At 46.2% G+C, this 24210-nt stretch overlaps 1 protein-coding gene and 1 long non-coding RNA gene across 5 annotated transcripts; one reads left to right on the top strand and one right to left on the bottom strand.

The window, feature by feature from the left end:
* Window positions 1–390: 390 nt before the first annotated feature.
* On the bottom strand, window positions 391–21309 carry STK32A (serine/threonine kinase 32A). Of its 4 annotated transcripts, none has more exons than XM_015875532.2 (13): window positions 21088–21309; window positions 18595–18780; window positions 17194–17249; window positions 15812–15963; window positions 15558–15731; window positions 12490–12527; window positions 8521–8610; window positions 6290–6387; window positions 5326–5442; window positions 4624–4749; window positions 3030–3158; window positions 1637–1701; window positions 391–1362 (listed from the first exon to the last, which is right to left on the bottom strand). In XM_015875532.2, exons 2-13 carry the CDS (start codon window positions 18644–18646, stop codon window positions 1272–1274), a joined length of 1188 nt encoding a protein of 395 aa, XP_015731018.1. In that variant the 5' UTR covers window positions 18647–18780; window positions 21088–21309; the 3' UTR covers window positions 391–1271. The 4 variants fall into 4 exon arrangements, with proteins under 4 accessions (XP_015731018.1, XP_015731020.1, XP_015731019.1 ...); XM_015875534.1 differs by lacking the exon at window positions 21088–21309 and adding an exon at window positions 16078–16150 and having other exon boundaries at window positions 18595–18648; XM_015875533.2 differs by lacking the exon at window positions 17194–17249 and having other exon boundaries at window positions 391–797.
* On the top strand, window positions 21277–23229 carry LOC107320064. Its single transcript, XR_001558125.2, has 2 exons — window positions 21277–21625; window positions 22391–23229. It is a non-coding gene; the product is annotated as an uncharacterized LOC107320064 (long non-coding RNA).
* Window positions 23230–24210: the final 981 nt, after the last annotated feature.

Here is a 24210-nt window from a genome sequence, read left to right on the forward strand (position 1 = left end):
CATTCTCATATAACTTCTTGAGGGTTTTTTTTTTGGGGGGGGGCGTCAGCTGGTACAGCAGCATTGATCTTTGCCCCAGCCAGGAGCAGGGCCAGTTCCCTTGTCTGGGTTTGTGGTGTGTGAACCTCTCTTAGGTGGCTGTAGCCCAGTGCTTTGAGGTGACAGGTATGGCTGTTGACACAGCCTGGCTTTACCCAGCCCTCCCAGACCTATTCTGCCTTGCACTGCAAGTGACCTCAGAAGAAACAGTGGCTTTTGATGACCTGGGAAGGAGTCTTTCATTTACTCTCTGTTTTATTTGGATTTATTTTTTTTTAATTAATTGGATTTAGCCAGAGGAGAAAGACAGGATGGCACGGGAGATACAAGAACACCGTTGGGCAAATGGGAGACAGACAGTTCATCACATGTTTATTATATTGTTGAGATCAGGAAAAAATGTCAAATAAAGAGGTGAAAGGTCTGGTCTGCAAAAGCATTTGACTAATAGCATAATACCCAGCATTACCATAATAGAGATGCTTCAGCCAATCTCACTCTTGGCAAAGCCTGCACCAGGAGCACTGCTGTTGCTGCTTAAATCAAGTGTGAAGACAACAGCAGAGAGATGAAAAGTATGTGTTCAAATTTACCTCTGATGTTGGAAGCCACAACCCCATCAGATTCAGAAACTTGCAGCAGTTTAGCATGTTTATGAATGTTTTTTCAGGATGGCCTGGAGAAGCTCTGGGATGCTGCTCATTCACCAGTACTTGGCTGTCCAGCTGTGTGCCTGACCAGCTCTGCACCAGGTGGCTCTGGAAGCAGTGAGGAGAGAGGGGGCATGGATGGAACCTCGCTGCCCTTGCCCATCTGGGGAAGAGGCTTGCTGCCAGCTCCAGCCCTCCAGAGGATGTTTGCAGATCTCTGCAAGTTGAGGCCACCGCTGTGAGCCAGTGAAGGCATCACAAGTCAGAGCAATGTCTTCCACCTGGAGAAATCAGCTCCATGTAGGGACCCATGCAGGAATCCTGGCCCAGGGTCCACAGATTCAGCTCCCATCATGACAAGTGCTGCTGACAATGACGTGTTCCTGCAGGTGGGTGCCTGGCACTCAGCCCCAGGCTGTGATATCAACTGGCCAACCCCAATGGAAGAGTGCTGAGCAGCTCATCCTCCTCACATCATCACATTCCTGCTGCCACCAAAGGCAAAGTAGTGAGCTGTTTCTAATGAGTGGTGGCAAGCTGTAGGGGCAGCCCCAGAGCCTCCTGCTTCCAGGGCTGTGGCTCTCAGAGGTTGTTGTTCTGGCTGTCCTTGTGCATGCCTCTGCACTTGGCTAGAGCTACGTGCTGCTCGATCTCGTTGTGCTGGTGTCTCACCCTAGGGCAGAACAGGAGGCAGAGCTACTAGTGGTCTTGGGGGTGCCTGGAGGCCACCCATTCCCAACTGCGTGCCTGAGCCCAGCTGCTCTGGGCACCTCCTTGCTGCTGGGGCAGCTGGCTCCAGAGACCCAGCCACAGGAGGGTCACTGTGGGCCTGATGCCAGCCCAGCCTCAGACCCATGGGAGCAACATCACTGCCCATCCCTGTTCATTGGCCAAAAGCTTTTGCTCTGTGCCAGTGTCTGGTGCGCTGCCTTTTTATCAGTACTTACTTTTCTCTGTTGAAAACAATGAAGTCCCTCTGGAGCATCTCTAGGTGCTTTTGAAGATGGCAGGCCTTTCACATTTGAATAGAAAAAGATGAAGAAAAACTGAATAAATTCACAGTTGACACAGAGATTTTGCAAGGGCATTTTCAAGGAGAAACAGCAATATCTTTAGGTCCAGAGTAACACCAGCATTGCAGCTGGGAGAATGGCACTACAACTCTCCTCACATAGAACTCAGTAGGTATACAGGCTTCAAATTGTATGTTGGGTTTCCACAGGGATTTTTCTATTGCAGAAATAGTTCAGACTGCAGAAACATAAAACTGCTCGTGCAGCAAAGCCTTCCAGGCCTTGGGTGTACCCCAAGAGCTCCTGCACAGTGTAGGAGGGAGTCAACATCTCAGGAACCATACTATGCTCTTATGGAAGGTCTAGATGAAAGAAGCCATTCAGCCTCAGGTTGCTTGTGTTAACTGCACAGTTAAAAAACATATACCCAGACAAACATATACCTCTTCCCTCAACGTTGCAATTTATCCAGGCTCTTGGCATTGGAATGGAAAACAAGCATTTGGCTCCAGTGCCAATGGAGGAGGTTTCAGGCTGGGAATGCATGAAAAAGCCAAACCCTACACAGGATCAAGCCCTGAGAGCCCAATCCATTTTTAAGTACCGAAGACGTTCAAAAGCACATCTGACCTTTAAATCACTTTATTACAGAAATGTTCAATAGTGAACAATTAAGGGGGATGAAAAACAATGAAGTTTTACTAAAGTGAAAGTGCTCCTCATGATCTACGCAGGAAATTCTGGCACTATTTAAGCCAGTAGGGATTTTGACATCAATTCATGTATAGGAGTGTATCTCCAACTCAGGACCTGGCTATGCTTGCTCTATGATACCTGCTTGCATGTTCAAAGCACAGACTCTTCTCAGGTTACTACTGGCCCTGGAAATGTTATCTGTTTTTGCAGCACCTAAGACACAACCAAAGAAAGAGTTCCCACCCAAAAAGAGGCTCTCCAGTGCCATGAAAACTGCACAGTGCTTCTGGAGTGCTTTGCAACTTAGAAACTCTTAGTGCAAATATTTACGTTACCATTCCCCTCTTTCTAGAGGATGTTTCAGAGGAAATAAAACAGAAAAGTTTCTGGTAATACAAAACAGAAACAGCCTAACTGAAGGTCTAGAAAAGCAACAGTATGTGTTGGTTAATGCTCTGTGAGAGGTGCATCTGGGTGAGGATGGGGGGATCTCTTGGGAATAAAGCTGGACAAAAGGAAAAGAGATGGTCTGTTCAAACAGGTGGCTGTGGTACTACTACTAAATGATAGTTGGCTTTCACGCAGAATGAAAGCCTTCTCTCACCACACACGTGCACCTGCTTGCTCTTACCTGGGAGGAATTACTTTTTGTGGCATCTTTCACCTTCTTAGCCAAGCGCTGCTTCTTCTTATGAAGAGGTTTGGACTCCAGGATCATCTCTTCGAGTTCAAAGGTTGGGTCACAGTTCAGTCTTCCTTTCTGGAGGGGAAAGAAAGGTTGCCTTAAGTGAGCAGTGCTGGTCTTGGAGTGGCTGTCATTAGTTGGGCTGCATTTGGGCGAGTTTTGTAAAAAATGAACTAATTAGAACTGCACACATAGCTGGAACAGCTGCTGCACATCTGACATATTTCAGCAGTTCCTCAGCTGAGGGAGCACTGTCAAGGTGGGTTTGCACCACTTAAAAGCACACTTGCTTCCTTTACACTTAGAAGTTATATTTAGCCCATTGGTTGCTTCAAAGTGACAGCCTCTGTTGAGAGGCCATAAAGAATCCTGCAGAATGAGTTTTAAGGCAGTACACGTACATTCACTACAGGGAAAGCCATAAATGGGGGGGAGGAATAAGTGCAGTAAAATATTCATAGTTTAGCTCATCATTTGTTTGGTTGCAAGTGAATAACAGTTGGAGCAGCATTGCATGGAACAGTCCTTGGATTATTTGCAAAGGGGGTTATGTTACCTCTGTGCTGCTTTAATTTGATTAAAAAAGAATCAGAAACCTGAATCTATCACATTTGTTCTTTTCCTGTGAACGATGGACTTGCTAGGGAGGGTCACTTCAGGTAAAGCAGTTCTGTAATGGACAGTGGTCTCAAGGCTGCTAATGAGCCCACACCTGCTCACTATTTTTTTGTATTAGGAGAGTGGATCCTAGACAGGGCTGATAAAGAGGGTGGTTCAGTGCAGGATGGCTCAAAAACAACAGCATCATATATTTCATCTTCAGTGCCAATGGTGCTCATGGCCATGTGTCCAGAAACTTTGAGATTATTATAAACAAAGTGGATCACCTTTGGGGAACCCATTCTTTTCAGCCACCACCCATTAACCTTCATTGGATTCACCAGAAAGTAAGAATCATGCTCTTGCCTGTCTTCTGCCCTGTGCTGGGGGCACCTGCTATTTTGTGGAAAGTGTGAGAAATCTGGATTACAGGCCTTATGAGGAGAGGCTGAAGGAGCTGGGATTGTTCATCCTGGAGAAGAGGAGACTCAGGGGAGACCTTATTGCTCTCTACAACTTCCTGAAGGGAGGCTGTAGTGAGCTGGGGGTCGGCCTCTTCTCTCGTGTCATTAGTGATAAGACCAGAGGGAATGGTTTCAAGCTACAGCAGGGGAGATGGACATTAGGAAATATTACTTCTCAGAAAGGGTGGCCAGGCACTGGAATGGACTGCCCAGGGAAGTGGTGGAGTCACTGACCCTGGGGATGTTCAAGGAACGTTTGGATGTTGTGTTGAGGGACATGGTTTAGTTGGGAGCTATTGGTAATAGGTGAATGATTGGACTGGATGCTCTTTAAGGTCTTTTCCAACCTTGGTGATCCTATGATTCTATGATTCTGTGATTTCGCACTCTGATTTGATGCAAGGCACGAGGCCAGGCTGCAGGGTGTGACGGGGATTGTACACACTAAAAACCTTTCAAATTTAACACTGCCTTACTGTAGGAATGAATTCTGGCATTATCCTCTTCTGCAGAACAGCATTCCAGTTTACATCTGACAGATACGGAAAGTCCTGGATATCTTTCAGCTGAGAAAAACGCTTATCAGGATTTGTCTCAAGCAACTGTAGCAAGAGTGAAAGGAAAGAGGTTAGAATGAGACTGCTGTGCCTGCTCAGACTGCCACAGTCCTGCCCTCCCATCCTGACCAGATTAAATTGCATAAACTTCATGGAATTGAAGGATTTCAATATTATGAGATTTTTTTTCCCCAAAATTTTATTTGTTATTGGAAAAAAATAAAAATCTCAAAATGTTTATCTGAGTTTTTAGTCAAATTTGTGGACATATGTATCAGTACTTCTAAGTTACATCACCCCAGAGGGACAAAGTTATAGGGTAAACCCTGGAAGTCAATGCTGTGTCCTCAGGAGAGATCCATTAGCAGCAGCCCAGGCTGCCAACATGAGCACCATCACCATTAGCACAGAGAACAGTGCTGTTAGCTGATTGTGACATTAGTGAGCTCTATCATTAAAAGCTGGATGTTTGTCATACAGCACTACCTGAAGGTTACCAGCACTGAGTCTGGATACAGTTTTCAATGAATCCCCACCATTTCCTACAAAGGCCGCGGGGCACACTGTTGGCTGCAGTGTGATCGCAGCCCAGACATGCTCCAGGCACACAGCAGCCCTCACCTTTTTGATCAGCATCACCATTTCCTCAGACCAAGCAGCAGGGTACATCACTGTGGCCGTCTTAAATACATGAGCAATTTCATTTGTGGAAGTGTTGGAGCGAATATGATATGGCCTCTGTGAGAAGTACAAGGAAAGCATTTTAGTGTATCCTTTTTTTTCAGACCCTTCAGAAATCTTTTCAGAGCAAGGCAGCTCCAAACAAAATCTCTTTGCACATTCCCTAACCTCCCCTTGAGCTCAGCTGAAATAAGCACAGTAACACCAGTAATGGCTGGGTGTCAGATAGGAGCCAGCAGTTAGCATCCAGCTGTGGCTGTTCACAGCGCTCCTGTGAAATCTCTGTTTTCAGTTCTTTGCTCATATTGAAGATGACAGAAGGGAAATGGAGCAGGGCTTTTAACACCCCATGGAAAAGCACCACCACAACAAAGGCTGAGAGCTGCCGGAGATTGCCTCAGTATTTCCCAGCGATGGCATCCATATCGGTGAGTTTTTCCTTATAAATAACCTTTTGAATATCTGTTATCGTCTTTGTATCATTCCACCTTACAGCTCTCCTTTACCAAATGGAGCCATCAGTTTTTAAGGCTTTCAAGCATCCTTAGCTTAGAAGAATGTAATTCAAAAGATGGCATCCAACTTTTTACACAGCACTTCCACAGCACTGCTCTGATCAACTGCCTGCAAGGCCCCCAACATCACCTGAGTAAGGGCACCTGAGAAACCCTTAGATACAGCAAGGAGCTGCTGCAGTGTGCTTTTCTGAATGGCAATGGTTTCTCATAGCTGTGATCACAAAAGCTCTGATGAAGATTTGATTTCTGCTGCCTATGCAATGACATGTAATAAACCTTAGGACCTGAAATCTGCCTCGTTCTTCCCTGTTATAAAGCATCGTCTGCTCCAACAGCATGCTTGAGGAAAGAGAGGGACAGGGACATCAGCACTGTGTGCTCCATACCCGGGCTCTGAGCAGCTCATAGGCAGTGATTCCCAGTGACCACCAGTCCACAGCAAAGGAATAGCCGATGGGTTTTGTGGAGTTGAACATCTCAGGTGCTGTGAAACACATAAAAGAGATCATTCATATTGCTGCAACCCTGAGTGAAAATCAGTGCACAGGATGCTTGATGCAGTGACACAGAAAGCATCCCAGGACAAGCATCAGCATATCACCCTGTAGCAGAAATGCTGAGTTATGGCCTGAAGCTGTGATCGAGCACCTGGTGGGATGGCAGGGCCAACCCAGGGGGGCTCAGGTGTGTGCAATGTACCTGAATGATGGAAGGGCTGGAGCCACAATCCACCCCTTCCCAGACCTCATTTGAGGTAAAAGTTTCTCTCTGGGGATCCCTACATACCTGAGGCTTTCCAAAGGGAAGCAGCACTTTTTATTTTGTTTCTGTGTTCATAGCAACTGCATTTGGGCTTGTTCTCATTTGCTATGGTCAATGACTTTGCTATTATTGCTGTACTTTCCACTGTATTACAGCACTACGTGCCATTTTTTGTTTTTCCTTCAGTATATGGCTGATCCATTGGTCCCTTACCAAGGGCCACAGGGAGCTACACAATCCAGCATGGGCTTACTTGCAGCATTTCATGTTTTGGTCTTTGTCAGTCTTCTAAGCTGCTGTTGCAGCTGAGGAATCTCAGAACAGGCAGAACACCAAATACTGCGTACAAACTGCCCCCAGCTCCTTTCCATGACCAGCACTGTTGCTGATCCCCTCAGCAAGGTGTGAGCGCCTGTTGGTGCTGTGCTATATCCTGCCCTGCTCTGCTCCCCCGTGCTGTGCTACAGGACAGAGCTGGCACCTGACACACCTCATGGAACAGCCATTAACCCCTATATCTGCCTGCTCTGGAAACGGTCACACCTGAAATCTTGGCCCTGTTATTAACATGTGTATCCTCTTGCCTTGCTTTGCCCACCTGTGAAATGAGTGTCAATGATTTCTGCTCCTAATGAATGGTTGCAGAACTTGATCTATCAAGTATGTATGTAAAAGATGGGATGGCCCTTAGAATTAGAGCACTACCACCAGTGTGATGTGTACATTTATGTGGTAAATATAATCCAAATTATTCACATTAAAGAATGCTTTATGTAACTCCCCGAACCACTTACAGGCTCACCAGACACAGTTTGCTGTATCATATAAAGCACACGGAGCTGCTCCTCTGTCCACAAAGACAGAAAAGGGTGACTACCTTTTTGCTGACACAGGACTTGCCCATTATTGCATATTAATGTGCTCCAGAATGAGGGATGGCCCCAGTCAATGGAATATAGGCACAACATTGGTCTGAAAGTCTTCTCACTCCCCTCAGAAAGCCTCAGCTCTTCAGTGCTCACAGCTCTCCATGTTGGAAAGCTGTTCCCATCCTACTCATATCTTTGCTCATATTTAAAGTGCTTCCATCTGGTAGGGACTAAATGCAGTCACAGTGAATAAAAGCAGCTCTTTAGAAACTTTAATATACAGTAAATATCTGTAGTATATATAAATATGGTGCCAGATACAGGTGTGGCAAGGAGAGGCACATTTTAACTGACTAAAACCTAAGAGTCACGACCTTCCTGGGGACATCAGTAATATGGAGTGAGCAGGAGCTGGAAGGCTCTTCCTCAGCCAATGCATTTCCCTTCTGAGATCAAGGGAATAAAATACTATAGTTATTGTTGTGCAAGATGGGTAGGAAGAACTGCTCTGAGTAAAATCAAACCAAACCCAAAGAGCAGCACTTTCCTTTGGAGCATTTGTTCCTCTTTACAGCGATTGCACCAGGTGGTGTTGAGGTGGTCCTGATGAGAAGGAACCTCCTGGGCACCCTCCCCAAGGCCTGATGTCTGCAGGAGCCGTGGGGAGGGTTTTGTTTTTAGTGTTAGCTGTATAGAAAGACTTCTGTGTGCTTTTGCTTCACTCAGAAGTGTCATGCTCCTGCTTTCCCCAGTGCAAAGGCTTCTCAGTGCGGTTTCCACCTGAGCTCCATTGGCATTTGCTTGGGACTTTGCTCTATGGTTCATTTTCTGCATACTCCAGCCCTGATGTCTCCCAGGCACATCAGTGGTGTTCTGCTCTATCAGCTGTGCTTGTGTGATGGGGAACTGCGGTGATGTTTTACCATGGCTATCAATTCAGATCTGGAAAATGACAATTCAGGAGCACAGTGTTCATTGGCTCTTACCCATGTATGGCTTTGTGCCAGCAATCGTGGTGACCTGTGTTTCTTTGGTCAGCACTGTGGCAATGTTGAAGTCGGTAATGTGCACGTGTCCTGGAAGACAGAGATTGAAGTGTGAACAGATTTGCTTTAATTTCACAAAGAAAGAACCTTCCACCAGAAACTCAAAATAAAATATCCCATGGAAAGTAGTTTTCATGCAGAAATTTCTCATGCCAGAACTGACAGAAAGCATTTAGCTTGTAGGCTGCTTATGGCTGAATCTCGTTAGAGGAAGTAACCCTTATTTGTCCTCTGGGAGCAAAATATTAGAGTTATCAAAGTTGTCACCGTGTGGAGTTTTCTGTCTTTGACTGTGCCTTGTGATGTTCGTGAGCTCATTTCAGAGGTGTTTGTTTTAGCAAGGATTTCCCATTGGTTTCAAGCATGGTTTCTGCTACCACTGCTGCAATGTGTGCAACTACTGCTTACAAACTGCAAAGGAAATGTGAAGGCGAATGTGATTAACAGGGATGAGAATGGAAACAACTCCACTGGGCTCTTGGCTCGCTGGTTTCTTTCTTTTTGGGCAAGCACTTAATTTATTACTCCTTATTCCCTGAACTCTTATCAGTGAGCAGACCCATGGAGTGCAGCAGTGCAGGTAATCAATACAGGGCTGGCTTCCCTGAAGTGAACTTCTCTGAACCTCGGATTAACCTGGCCTAATTCTTCTGATTAAATAATGGCTTCTTCCTGGCCTCGTGCATTTTCTCTTTAGGCAATGATCTTGTTCATCTCTGGCAGTGCTGGACGCATTATCCAAACCATGGAATGCTGTGATGTTTTGCAGACTCATCACCCTCTGGCAATTATGGGGGTGGCTGAATTGCTGTTGTTTCCTCTTAACCACAGAGATCAAATGGAAATGGCTCTTACTGATAGAGATGCTGGGGCAATATTCACTCAGACGTGAACTTCAGCAGCTGGAAATTCACTGCTGTTTTATTTCATAAGTAGAATGTGATTGTCCTTATGGCTAAAAGTTGATGCTTTGGCAATGAACATATGCTGTCCCCTCTGGATGCTATAAAATATTGAAGCCAATCCTTACATTTGCACATAAATATGTGTGAGCAGTGACCAAGTCTGCCTGCTGCAAATATCTGAACTAGCTGGAAAAAAAAAAAAAGAGGGAACAGAAGTACAGTTTGTGACTAGCTAAAAAACTCCTGCATCACATCCACGTTCCTGCATACAGCTTTCCAATAACACTGTATAAAGTGCTTTCTCCCCCACCCCAAATCAGCCATGGTCAGAGCACAGAATGGGTGTGTGAATAGTGGACAGGCAGCCCATGATACCATTGGGTCTGGGATCATTTCTCAGCCACTGAACTTCCAACCCCATATAAGCATCTGGAAAAGATGAACTCATCCTCTGGCCCCTGCCCATGAGTTGTTGTCTGGTGTTTCAGCAACTTCATATTCCATCGGATTCAGCTGAAGACACACACTGCTCACAGGACAGCCTATGTGTCAACTGGGTCAGACCTTTCTTCACTGTGTGCTCTGTGGGCTGTTTGTTCCACAGAGACACAAAACAGCTCTTTAACAGAGCCTGCTCCATTCTGAAGGAAGGGAAAAATCCGGAGGTCCTTCTGTGAGCTTTGTGAACTGCTGGAAGACCATGGGTGAGATGGCAAAGCACATCTCTTGCATGTTTGCAGCATGTCCCTCCTTGTTGCTGTCAGTGCTGTACAATACCAGTGGGTTCCTTGCTTCCTCCCTTCCCTCAAAGGAGTTGCAATCAGATTGCTGGTGAGTGCTTGAAAGGAAAGGACGATATAGGATTTTCTTGTCTTGAGATGTCCTCTATATCCTTGTATTCTTTTCTCTTTTATCTCTCATTCCACATTTTTCTTTTTGAGGGGGGGTAGGACTGATAAATGTGAATCAGAGACTTATTAAGGATTTGATATTCTAAGCACAAATGTGCCCTTCTCTGGATGCATCCTTTCAGTGATTCACTTCAAACAAATCACAAGTTTTTAAATGAGCCCACTTGGGAACGTATCAAACAACGGTGTGGACAGCAGGAAGGAGGCTTTGCGCAGTGGAACTTCATAGAATGTTCTGGTGTTGAACTGCAGCTCCACAGGGCAGAGTGGACAGGTTGAGCTGTTGGTGGACAGGAGGGGAGCACTCTGTGCTGCTGTGAAACTTTCAGGTCAGACTTCAAGGCCTGTGTTCTACTGATTGCTCAGCATCTCCAATTGCGGCTGGGTTCTGAGCAGCACAGCCAGAGCTGCACTCTGAGCATGTGTCCTTCCCCAGATCTCCTTGTCTGCTGGAAAGTGGCACTTCTGAATCAAATCTTGGGTTCTCCTGAGAGTGCAGCTCTCCTCTGTGAGTATTGAATGCAGAGCAGAGGAGGACTTTGTGCTCTGTGCTGGGCAAGGAAGTTTGCTATTAAATCCAGCACTTCTGTTACAACGTAATCCCTTTACCTTTCCAGAACACCTCTGGAGGAGGAAGGGGAAGAAAAACCAGGGCTTCAGTTAATTCAGCTAAGATTGTTCTAAAGAATATTAAGCACATCAGATATGTTGGTAACAATTTGCAGTAGGTGATGCATGTCAGTGCATGGTATCATGGGGCACTGCGCCATCAGCAATCTGAACCAGACACTTCCACAAAGCCAGAGATTTGCCAGGGCTCCTCTGTCCCACCAGGCATCGATGACAAAGAGGCACTGAGCTTTGCAACAGGCAAAACTGCCTTTCTGTGCTGAGCCACAGGAGGGTGATGGGTGAAAACAGAAGGTGGCACATTACTGCTGAAGAGGGCTGAAGGGCTGAGCTGGGAGCATGGGGAGAACTGGGGGGTGAAAGGCTGTAGTTGGACTGCTGAAGGCCTCACATTTGGAGGGGACTGATGTCAGTGAAGAGAATTATGAAAACCAGAGTTAGTAAACAGCGTGCATTTCCTGATAAAAGTCCTGAATGCTTGGTGAAGGAATAGGAAAGGAAATGAGGTTCTTCAGCTTTGTTCCATAAGTAAGGAGAACAAGCAGGATCTATGAGGCTAAATGGAGATAAATAAGTCACAGCCATAGGGACACTGAAGCCAAGGGCACATTCACAGGAAATAACTGTGAAACCCCTAAAACAGACACTTAAAAACACCGCAGTGGCAGAAAACAGGCTTGAAAATCATCTGAAACTGCAGTCATAATGGAGGTCTGCAGGTGATCTGTAATGGAAGCCTGTAGTTGCCATGCTGTGGAGCAGATGCAGCTGCAGTCACATGGTGCCTTCCTGCCCTGACTTCCCCCTCTGGAAGGATGCTGACCTACATTCCTGTGGTCCTGCAGTGCCTGGAGTCACAACAGTGTTCAGAGAGTTGCCCTGGGTGTCTGACCCTGTGTGGGCACAGATGTCTGGGCAGTGCTGGTCCTCTGTTTGCCGTGCTGCAGCTACTCCATAAATAACAAACTGGTGCTTTGAAAGTGGAGGTGATGGGTAAACTGGGAGCCTGGTTATGTGTGAGAACCACAGCCGTTCTTCAGGAATGTCAGCATCAGTGTTAAAACCTCTGCAGTGACAATGTATTTGGATATGCTTACAGTAAGCAACTGCAGAGGCTTTAAAATGAGGATTGTTTGGAAACTGAGTCCAAACAACACAGAATACACCTGACCTGCCAGTGCCCTCCAGAAATGCTATCAAAACATTCTGAAGAGGAGCTGATTAAACACCAATATAACCCCTGGAAAGTGCCAGCAATGTGGGAATATACCCAACACTGCTTTTCTAAAAGCAAAAGCCATCATTCCAAGAACAGCAGGGCAATCATACACCAAACTACTTGTGGATCAGTAAAGAAAGCAACATAAAGTGAGGAAAGCTATGAGCACTGAAACCTTAGAACAGGCTTAATATTTCTGTCCCTGCTTTTATACACGAGTGGCCAGGGGGTAAGTGACACTTACCATGCTCGTCCAGCAAGATGTTGTCAGGTTTGATGTCCCTAAGAGAGAAAAAGGAAACAGCCATTCAGCTGGGGATGTGGCATGAAACAATGCTGCAGGAGCTTTCTGAGTACCCAAGCTGTAGCTTGTAGAGGGAATTACGCCTTAGAAAGATCTTTCTTTGGAGTTCTTCAGCTGTAATGTTTCTGCAGAGTTTGATTTCAGCACAGAAGCACAGCTCATCAACCAACAGAAAATAGAGATGTGACTGTCAGGGCCAGCAGCACCCAAATTCTCCACCCACAGTGTCAAAGCTGCTTTTTACCTTTTGCATTACTTTGTACTCTGTCTCAGTATAATACTCTACTGAAGGCTGTTCAACATTTACCTAGTAAAAATCACATGCTGGAGCGAAGCAAAGAAGTGGCATCAATTGTTGCTCTTATCCTTTAAGCATCACTGGAGCTGTTCAGCTGCAGGTGGAGCAACGGAGTGGCACAACAAGGAAAATGTTTGTGTGCATAATGGGGTGTTTCTGCTGTGAGGGACAAAAGCTGCACTTAGAAAAGGTGCAAATGCAGGAAGGCTCTCCAAAAAGGTGTGCTTTGTATTACAGGAATACAAATTCCAGGATCAGAATGACCCTCATTGAAATGCTTGCCAAATGCTTGCCAAAACCTTCAGCTTTTAAAATGTAGATCCTACAGAAAGTAGAACAGATGTTCTGATGCTCTGTTTGGGATTTTATTTATTAATGCTTTCATTTTCTTCAGAAGGATGAAAGTCATCCATGCTGCTCCTTATCCACTTCTTTCCTCCGGGCTACTGAGAAATTAACACAGCGGGGAAATTCATCACCACTGCATCTGATGCATCTCAGTTACCAACTGTGGGCACACTAATAAATATCTCACCCTTGGGGTAACAGTGGAGAGCATGAAGGGCATCAAAGGTGGGGAAAGAAAAATACAAAGTGAGGAGAAAAAGGATGAACAAAATACCCTTTGTGTTCTACAGCACAAAATGACACCGATTTAAGAACAAACTATCAAAACAGCCCATCCTGCAAGGGAGATAATGGAAGGAATTACTTCAATAGGAACTCATTCCTCTGTGGAGGTGCTGCAGAGAACCCCTCTTCCAGTCATTGAAAACACTGCCTACTTTCTCTGTCTGTTGCTGAGTAAACTGACTGGGGATGAGTAAATGTCATTTAATTTGATTAGAGGGCACTGCTGGTGCCTGACGGAGCTCATGCCTGCTGTGAGCTCTAGGAACAAACTGGTTCCTGCAGGCTTTGTTCCTGAACAAAACAGCAACAAACTCCTATATCAAAGCTGTAATAAAATGCGTTCCATTGAAGGGAGATGTACACCTGATACACCTCCTGAGTGCTCCTGAATGGCTTTACAAGATATTAGCTGCTCTTAATGACCTAATTACACCAGCGCCCATCACCTGCCGTCACACTGAGCCACCACAGCTCTGGGCACTGTGGGGCTGATGGAGGTGTGGAGTGGGGACAGCACAGCAATGCCCTGGATGTGCTGGTGCTGCACAGGGCACAGTGAGGAGGGAGCAGCTTTCAGACTTTACAACTGCAGAAGGTAAAGTTTGACCTCGCCTGGCCACCTGCAGTCCAGGAGAGAATAAGTGTAGTTACCACACAGCAGCTTTTAGTCTCCTCTGAACTGCTTCTGCTGGGCTGTGAGCACAGACCTTTCTTAGCCTGGAAAGCGTAACAACCATTTCCCACCTTTCTGTGTACACAGGGAAATAACTGAAGCCATCACTCTGCTGTTTCCACATGGTGCTGTTCAGACAACATCCACAGTTGTTTGCATCTCTCCCACCATTCCCAGTTGTGCATGGTGCGCTCCTCAGCTGAGTCACTTTTCCCGAGTGTCCCACTGAGATACAGTATTAATTAAAGTCCCCCTCCTCCCCACAATCCCACCTGTTTTTGCAAAGAACCTCTGGGGAATCACAGCAGCTTTGCCCCCAGGCTCTTCCCTGTGTATCTGCAGCTGGAGTGGGCACTGCAGCACAGTGTGGCTATGCTGGCATCCTCACTCTCAGAACTGGGACCATTACTTCCCAGTTACCTCTCACCTTTATGAGGTGCAGTTTGTTTCCTGTGCAGACTTTTACTTAGATTATAAATTGTGCAGCTCTTCATGCCCACAAACCCTGGGAATGCCACTGATTGCAACACACTTCTGGTAGAGAAAATTTCCTCCTTGTGCTTCCCTTGTACCTGTGTCCCACTCTATTTGTTTAGACCAAGCCTGCAGCACAAAGATTTGCTCCTGGATGCCCAGGACAAAGGCAGCTCAGTGAGCACTTCACAATGTTTAATTCATGCTCATCCATTATTAGGTGACTCAGGCAGGTGTGGGGTGGAGGCACAGCTCAGTGCCCGCTGTCTCCCCGCTGCACACAGTACAGAGCAGGGTACCATGGGGCAGAAATCTATGCGGGTATTCATACAAACAAAGAAGGATTCACACAAACAATCCAAGAGGGATGAAAAATAAGACTCTGAGAAACTGGCAGCTTTATGTAAGGAAGTCTGTCCTCACACCAAAAGAAGAGCAACATCTTTTTGGTCCACTGGGGTTCTCTGCAACTGAGGAAGGCCCATGGGAGCATGGAGGCAACCTTTCTGCTTTCACATATCAGGAATGGCAGATATACGGTCCCTGAAAGAAGCAAGTAATCATGTGCCGCCAGGAAAGTGTCAACCCTAAATTTGTGCCATATTTTATTTTTACACCTTACACGAATGCTGTCTCTGGGATTATAAATGTGATCATTTTCTGTCCTTGCCCTCTGTTTTAGCCCTTTGTAACTCCATCCCTGATGATGCCCCAGTTAGCCAATGCTGAGCCAAAAGTCTTGGACCTCTGAGGTCTGCATCACTTAATGCATCTGTCACACAAGATAAATGCTTTTCTCTGAAAAACATACACAGTTTTACACACAAGCAAATGTATGTGAGGGAGCTTGTTTAGCTCTGAAGGTTCAAATCATGGTCAGCCCCTCCTGCAGCCCATGAATTCCACCCACCTACTGAGTGCCCAACTGACCTGTGGATGATGTGTCTGCTCTGGAGGTAGTCAAGGGCCAACACCAGCTCACAGATGAACAGTTTCACGGTGCCTTCCTGGAATCGCACATTTTGTTGCAGGTGGTAGCGCAGGTCCCCTCCAAGCAGCAGGTCTACCACCATGAACATGTCCTCTTCATCTTGGAATGAGTACCTAATGCGGCATAAACATGGTCAGAGGCTCCTCTAGCTAACAACACAGACTAACTGGTTAGTGAAGGAGAAATGCCTCACCAGAGATTAACCAGGAAGGGGTGTTCCAGGCCCTGCATGATCTGCAGCTCCTTAAAGACATTCCTCACTTCATTACGCTCCACGCACTTCTGCTTATTCATGTATTTCATGGCATACATTTTCTTGGTGTCATTCTTTTGTACGACACAGACCTGAGTGAGTAAATCAAGTGATCCATCAGAGATGATTTGCCAGAAAATCAATTCAGATAAAGTGCAGCCTCCAGGTATCTTTCTCAAAGCCCCTCTGCCAAGTCCCCACCCCACCTGCTGCTCTGCATCTCTGGCATCTCCAGTGAACACCTCAGTGAACCCATCTTCTCCCAAAGGACAATTTTTGCTGTGGGAAGATGAGGGAAAGGAATGCATGAATGAAAAACTGAGTTTGTGAGAGTGCAAAACCAAATATTCAGGTTCTTTTTCCCCTCTTTCCTCTCTCCAGATATCTTTCCACTATAGTTTCAGTGTCTGGGGATGAATTTGCAAAGTTTCCATCAACCTTCTTTGTTTTTCTACCCGCGAGTGTTTCTCTCACTCTGCATATAAGGCACAGCTCAGTTCTGGCATCTGTATGCCCTCATGAAAAGAGAGAAGTCCTTTGAAATTTCTGTTGACATCTAAAAACGTGAACTTTCTTTACAACAAAAATAAAACTGATGTGACTGTAATGTTACGCTTAACAACACACACTGTGTTTCACAGACAGTTGCTCACTTAAAAGATGCTGCCACAAGCCTTTTATATGGGAGTAGCTCTTTGTTAAATATATATCATGATACTCAGTGTTTTGCTGTGGAAACACGGAAAATGTTTATCCAGAAACGCAGAAAATTCAGGTCATTTGATTTATCACTGTAATCTCCTGCAATATCATTTGTGGCTATGGAGTGGATGAAGAATTGGGCTCTGATTCGTTCTTGGTGACCAACTTGATGAGCTGATGCTCAGGTCAGATCTCGCTGACAATGCAGTTATTTTTTTCTCTTTGCTCTTGTTAAAGCCTCTCTAACTTCCCCCTCTCTCCATTGTTTCCAGCTGTCCCAGTGCTGATTAACTGTGTGAGAAATTGGTAATCACAGCCTGAACCTTTGATTAATCAGCTGAGGCAAGTGTCAGGTCAGCTGTGGGAGCACAGGTGAGAGTAATTGAGCTCTGCTCCAGGAAGGGGTGGAGCTTGACTTCACCTCCTCTAGACCTCATTTAAGAGCTGACCACCACTAAAGCAACCTCTCTAGGAGATTGCTCCTTGGTAGAGATTGCCTCAGTGTTTCCCAGCAGACCAAGGGCTTCTGTACAGGTGAGTTTTTCCTGTAAATAACCTTTTAGATATTTACTACCATCTTTATGTTATTGTCCCAGTACATTAACTCACACACGACTTACTTTTCCAAAGCTGCCCTTCCCAATCGCTCTCAGTATCTCAAAGTGGTCAAAAGTGACTGCAAGAAAAAGAGCAAACATTTAAGAGTAAAATGGCTGAGCAGCAGTTGGATGAAGTGATTTCTACTACTTCTCTGAAAAAACCTGAAGGACACTCCAGCATCTTCCTCTTGTTTTTGGAGACAAAGGGTTGTTTAAAATTTGGTGTTCAGCAGATTTTCCTTTCCAGCCCATCTGCAAAGTCCCATTCAAAAGGCAGCACCCTGTACAGGTCGCTGCATTGCTCCAGAGAGCATTTATTTCTCAGCCATAGGAACTGATACAGCACAAAGCATGTTGAGCCCAGGTAGGACTCAGCAGAGGGAGCAGACAAGGAAAATCTGATTTGTTTTGGTCTTGCAGCCTGGATGCAGCACCCCAAGGAAGGTGGCCAGGAAGGCAAGAAGTGCCAGTCACCTGAGTTAGCACGAGAAGCTATTTATAAAAGCAGATGAAAATATTTAACATTGGATGTACTAGGAATGAGATCTCCAGGAAGGTCTCACAGTGCTGATGTTTTTTCTCCCTTGTATTGCTAAAAACTGTGCCAGTAAACTTCATCACAAAGGAATCCTGATCAGATCTGCCCTAACTGCCCTTCCCCAACATGTGTAGCACTCAGCACTTCATTGGGCCTGATAAACATCACACATTTTCCATGAAGCATTGAAACAAACTGAGCATTTCACTTGGGAAGAATTCAATAGTTCATATTTAACAATTCAAGATTGCTTAATACTTGATTGGCATTCTTCTCTACGGAAGAATACTTTATGATCCTTCTAAATTCTCATCTTTTGTTTGTATTTTATTCGCATTACCTATACACTAAATTATTGCACTTATGAGAAGGGCCATATGGAAGTTAATAAGCAGGAACTGTATTTATAGAATGATCTTTAAGTGTCATCTCTACCCTTTGGCAGTGCAGCAACACCAGTCTGTGTGGCTGTTCTCAGTGCCCCTCCTGCCCCAGGCTGCCAGTGCAGCTCTGCAGGTGGTTCTCCCACTGAGCCTAAAGCAAAGAAGGACGCAAGGACACTCATCCCCCGGGCTCTTCTGCTATTTCTCATCCCACTCCATAAGCTGTGGTCTCCAAACAAACCTTCCTTGCCTGCAGAAGAGCAGTTTCTTTCCTGCTCTCAAACTGCCTGGCAATGTCCTGACATCTCAGAAGTCCCCCCTGCTGAGTGCCCTCACCCTGGGCACTGACAGCCATCCCAAAGGCATCGGGTTGAGGCACACCCTGACACTGTTGTGCTTAACTGAAATGCCTGGGAGCTGAGGGTGACTGAGCCATGCTGCCCTCAGGATATTCCATTTAAACTTTGCAGTTCCAGACACCAACTGCTCTGCTGCTCTTACCTTCTTCATTCTCATTGAAGGGCAGTGACTTCCTGGAGGCATTTGCTCCCATGCTGCCTCCTGCCCAGACTCAGCTCTCCTGCTCCTCTCCCTGACGTTACTCCTATGAGCCTGTTGTGTGCTGGGCTGCGTCATTCCATGGCTCACTGCTGGTGGACTTGCAGCGCAATGCTCTGCTGGTGCATCCTGGGGAAGACAAGAGGCAAAATGTGTCACTGTTGAAGCTTGAGAAACACTTTGCAGCCCACTAATTTCCTACTGAACTTTGAGAGCTCTGGAGACAAAACTGGGTATCTGAAAAATGCACATTACAATGGAGCTGAGCAGAGAAACAGTGTAACTGTGCCTCCTTGACCAGAACAGCTGTCCACTGAGTGAGGTTAAGTACAGAGGCAGAGGCCTGGATTATGTTTGCGCTGTGTTTTGTATCCCCAGTGATGTTATAACCACTTTAGAGATGATAAAGCATGACTAATCTTAGCGTGGTCAGTATACAAAATATATGACTTAGCTATATGAAATCAGAAAGGCATTTTTGACCAAGAAGTTTACATTAAGTTTTAAGAACTACACAAGGAACTCGAATTGTCCATCTTTTGATTTAAACAGCATAGGTTTTAATTTTCCAGTTCTCCCCAGATGTGTATGTGTACTGGACCACATGGTGCTGTGTAGTTCAGTGACATTCATTACTTTTACAGTCTTATGTGGGCACAGTGGCAGCTTTTATTTTTAGAGCACTGACGTGAGAGGGATCCTTATATGCTTGTTTTGTTATGGACATCCCTGTGAAGCACACAGCATTTATATCTTCTTGTAAGCCTGTAAAAGATTGAAATGAAGGAGCAGCAATGCAGCATCATCTGGACTTTGTCCAGCCCAGAGTACTTTGCAGGACATTCACATTTCCATTGAGCATATCAGGGTGCAATGCAGATTGCTCATTTTTCCTCAGATGTGTACTCCGAAATCGCAGCCACTGAGCAGCTCAACTTTTACTTTAGCTTCAGCCTCGTGCCCTGGGTAAGATCAGTGACCTTAAGCAAGTGCCAAAGCTGGTCTGAAATTTAAAACTACCTCTATCCTCACTGTTGTTCCTGCACTGCTCTGCTGGGATGCAAAATTCATCCCCATTGTTGCAGCCCTGGGAATCCAACTGCTCAGCCACACGACTGCATGCAGCAGGTTCTGCCGTGCCTTGGTCAGATGGGATTGAGAGGTCTTCCAGAACTCCCCACACCTCTTCAGCATCGCCAGAGGCATTTCAAACAAAGTAGATACAGCTCACAGGGTGCTCTCACCGAGGTGTTACACAAAGCCAAATGCAGCCCACCCGTCCTGCCATGGCTGACACAGCACCCACAGTCTGTAGCAAAGGGCAGGGAAGCTCACAGTTCTCAACCCTCTTCCCCCTTCAAAAAGCAATTTTTAAAGAAGGTGAACTCTTGGCTTCTAGCCTGAAATGTGATGAAACAATAAAGCAAATGAAGCAGCAGATGTTTATGATACCCCCCAGTGGAACAAACAGTGCCATCAGTCTGGAACAAAATTATGCAAGCACATCTATGCTTCAGAGTAAAAATACACCCTCAGAGATAACAGCCACAGGTCAGTTCTGCACATGGATGCTTCTGCATCAGTGATCTCATCAGTGGCACCAAGGTCATCTGCTCTGGGAGGTTTCCTTGTTCTGTAGCTTAATTTGGTTTTGAAAATACATCAGTCTAAAAGCTTTGGGGGAGGACTGCAGGTATTCCTCGGAGCTGAGCTAGTCTGGATAAGTTACTTGGATTTGTACCTTTACAAGAGGTGCTCAGCATACAGTGATGATAAACCTTTTCCTATTTCACAATGCAAATTTACACTATGATTAAAATCATTATTTTCATTAATGCCTTTGTGTTAATTTTGTTCCCAGTTGGATCACTTGTGGCTCTGTGGGCAGAGCGGCAGCAACTCCGTCCATCAGAGAGCAGACAGTCCTGCTCAGTTACAGCCACCACTGACAGACAGCTACTGAGTTTCCTCAGAATAGGACCTCTCACATGGATCCAAGAATTATTTCTCTCATTGCCACTTCATTGCCAAAGTGATGGGGTGCTGCTGTTCTGTTGAGCAGATAAAACTGGGTGGTAACATTACAATAGGGTGTTATGCTATTACTTTAGTACTGACGTCTCTGTCCCACAGAAACGATAGATTATTCAGAATTCTTATGTATCTGTAGGGAAGTCTGGAGAAGGAAAGCAGGTATTGCTCAGTGTTATCTTTGTTTCTTGCCCTGTTGCAGCCCTTCACCTTGCAGCATGGCCACACAACTTCCCTGCTGCAGAAAGTGACCAAGTTATTGCCTGAGAAAAAGAAAATATTGCAAGCTGCAGAACCTCACGGGAAACACCATACAGAAATTAAGGGAAGATCGCAGGGGACACAGAGCAATGCTGATGTAGACCCGTCAGGAGCCCCAGAGATAAAGAGAAAGAAAGCGTTTACCTCGCGGGAGGGGAGTAAGCGGCGGCGAGACGGGGAGTCAGAGCGGAGCTGCAACTGCGAGGAAGCGAATGGTGCCGCGAGAGGATGCGCTGGGATGCACTGGGTTGGGTCCCCGCCTCTGGCAGGAGCTGAGTGGGGCGGGGAGGGCTAGGGGGGAAACGTTGGGGGGGGAAGGGGTGGGAGGCCGAGCCCGGCCGGGGCGCGGGGCTGCGCGGAGAGAGGGTGCGGCTCCGGGATCGGAGCGAAGCGATTTGGCAGCGGGGTGCGGCTGCAGAGTCCGCGGGCACTGCGCGTCTTTTGTCCTCTTCCCACATCAGCAATTTTCAGCTGCGCTGCGTGTGGCATTTCCTGCCACTGGGAGAAGGACGATCTGATCGTCCGCCACGAGGGAAAACGTTGTGACAATTCGTGATGTGTTTGCGAACTGCTCCCTTTGTTGCTGCCTAGTCTGGGTTTTATTTCTTCTTTTTAACTCGTGCTGTGCCAGAGATTTTTACTGCTTATATTAAGGGAAGGTCCGGGACTCCGCCCCACTCAGGTAGGTGCACTACATCGCAAAGCAAGGATCTGTCCTCTTCCAGAAGGGGTTTGTCCTGCAGGGCGCTGATGCTCCGTTACTTCTCTAGCATAGGGCACCGCCCATCTCCTGTGCTTTGCTTGATTTGGTGGGACTTCAGGGTGCGAAGGTGAGCAGCACCCAGTCAGAGACAGCCTGGGTCACTCTGCTAATGGCGCTGCTGAGTCCCAGTGGCATATTTGTCTGCTCTTCCAAACTCGTTCCTATCTGAAAGATTCCTGTAAAAGGGCATTGACTGCATTTCTTATCCTTTTGCTCATGTTCTTTAAGTACTGACTTCTCTCTCATTCACAAGATCTTGGCATGTACTCGCACTCCGGGGGCTTCCAGGGAGAGCCGCTCTTCCTCCAGGGCAGCTAAAAACGTCAGAGTGATTAATCCAAATTTAACTGCCTTCATTTATTACTTGGAGGAGAACCAATGAGCTGAAACACAGATTGGGTTCCCCTGAAACGATCTGAATTTTAGACAAATGCATAACATCAGATTGTCTCAAAAATGAGCTCAAGGGCTGAAAAAAAAAAGGCAGAGGCTGCGCGCAGAGGTGCAGCTCCCGTCCAGCACTGAGCAGAGGAGCGCGCTGCTCGTCTCTCCCTGCAGAAAGCTGAAACAAGGTTGACTTCCCATAGAAAACAGAGAGCCCAATCCCTTCTAGGTGAAACTGCTTTAACTCCATAAAGAGAAAGCACATTAATATATATATATATGTATTCTCCCCTCTTCCAGAGTTTGCTTCAGAAATGGAGCTCTCTCACTTCGAGATCTCAGAACTGCGAGGCGGGGCAGAGCGGAGCTGCGGCTCTCCGGTGCCGCCCAACGGAGGAAAGACGGAGCGGTCCCTGATGCCCGGAAGACCCTGCGGCACACCCAGCTTCCAGCTGCTCACCCTTCCCCATCCCCATCTCCATCCCCATCCCTTCCCTGCCAGCTTGCAGCTTTGCATGTACTGCAGGACGAAATGCTCCACAGAGGCCAAAGGAGCAATGAACCCAACTGTCTCCTCTGAATTAGAGAAAAATGTATTTTCTTTCACTCTTCTAAAAGTTCAACTGTTCAGCCAATTATGAATTGTTTTCTTTCAGATACCAAACTCGCTTTTAACAATAGCTTACCACCAAACCTGAGATGCTTAACCTCATTTACAGTATGTATTTTCTGGAACGTTAAACCCTAAAAGAATTGAAAGTGTATTCAGCATCCATTTCTCAGCTGTAACCCTCTGGCAATGTTTAACAGTATGATGTATCTTCCACAAACCATGTTTTAATAGCCACTGCTGGCCTCTCATGGTTTAAATGGACTTACATTAATGAGCAGCCAAAAAAGACTGGAGCACCCATGAACAGATGCATCCCCCAAGGTGGGGGAAGGAACAGTGCTATTCCTCTGAAGAGTCTTTAAAAGCCATCAGAGATTGGATTTGCTTAAGAAAAACCCTGAGAGGACACTCCTCCAAGGACACAGTTTCGAGTATGACTGCACAAAAGCATCACTGTCTTCTCCAGCTCATGTGAGCCAGTGCCAATGTTGCGCATTGACTTGAATAAAGGCTTTGGAAAGCTCTAGACAGAGATGGATAAGCTGAACAATGAGAAGCCCTGTTAGGGTTTGGAGTTTTTTTAATCATTAAAGTGACAGGTATATTTACACCCTTCATCCCCAAGAATCAAATGGCCCAAACAAGTGGCCCATTGCCTCTGGGCTGCACAGTCCAGCTCCTCCCACAGCCAGGATGACCTTGCTCTGGATAGTTCCAATAATCTTACACAGCAGTTTGATTTTTGTCCTTCTCTCCTTAACTCGTTGCTCATCTCCATTTGTTCATATAAAGGCAACAGATGTATTTCCCACAAGCTTTGGCAGGGGAGGCTCCTTGCTGACTTTTGGAAGCCGTGCTTTGTAGCAGGAGCAGCACAGCTCTTCTTATTGCTGCCAATGCACTGCACTGCGGGAGCCCTTCAGAGTGCCATTAGGACAGCATGGAGGGAGCACTCAGCCTGCAGTGCCCCGTGCCTGGAAGGCGCTGTGATGTGCTGAACTTCTTTGGCACACACTTGTGGATTTGGAATGTCAGTGCCTGCTCACTTACTTTGTGCTGTGCATGTTCATACACTGGAGTTCAGATGAGTAAAATATCAAATAGCTTCTATGTAATGAAACAAAACAAACCTCTGGGAAAACTCCTGAAATGGGCACCAGGTGTTATGCTCAGTGATGTCTGCATCCTGTTTGTAGTCATGCATCCTTCTAATCTGCATCCTTCTGTAATTATGGCCCGAGTCTGCTGACCTTGCTTGTTGACAGGCGTTGTTCTGGATCAGTCTGGATCCGGCTTGCTTTGGAGCTTCTGTCCCTCTCCACCATTTCAGGGTTGAATTGACCTTACTCCACTGTGCTCCACATATAGAGTAACTGATAGCAGATCTGGGGACAAGTACTGAATAGTTGAATGGAGTGGATGAGAGTTGCAACTTACCTGAGCTGTGGACTCTCATGCGAGAGTCTGGCACAGCACAGCCACCTGCACAGGGCTGCAATAATGCAGT

This window comes from Coturnix japonica, chromosome 13 (genome assembly GCF_001577835.2).
Source record: "Coturnix japonica isolate 7356 chromosome 13, Coturnix japonica 2.1, whole genome shotgun sequence".
Lineage (NCBI taxonomy): Eukaryota > Metazoa > Chordata > Aves > Galliformes > Phasianidae > Coturnix > Coturnix japonica.

Coding starts and splice junctions, on each gene's coding strand:
- STK32A (XM_015875531.2), bottom strand. CDS start 18,729: ATGACGCAGCCCAGCACACAACAGGCTCATAGGAGTAACGTCAGGGAG. Junction 15,964..18,594: donor CTTCAATGAGAATGAAGAAG/GTAAGAGCAGCA, acceptor TTACTCACTCAG/GTCTGTGTCGTACAAAAGAA. Junction 5,443..6,289: donor ATGAGCTGCTCAGAGCCCGG/GTATGGAGCACA, acceptor TACTTCTCACAG/AGGCCATATCATATTCGCTC.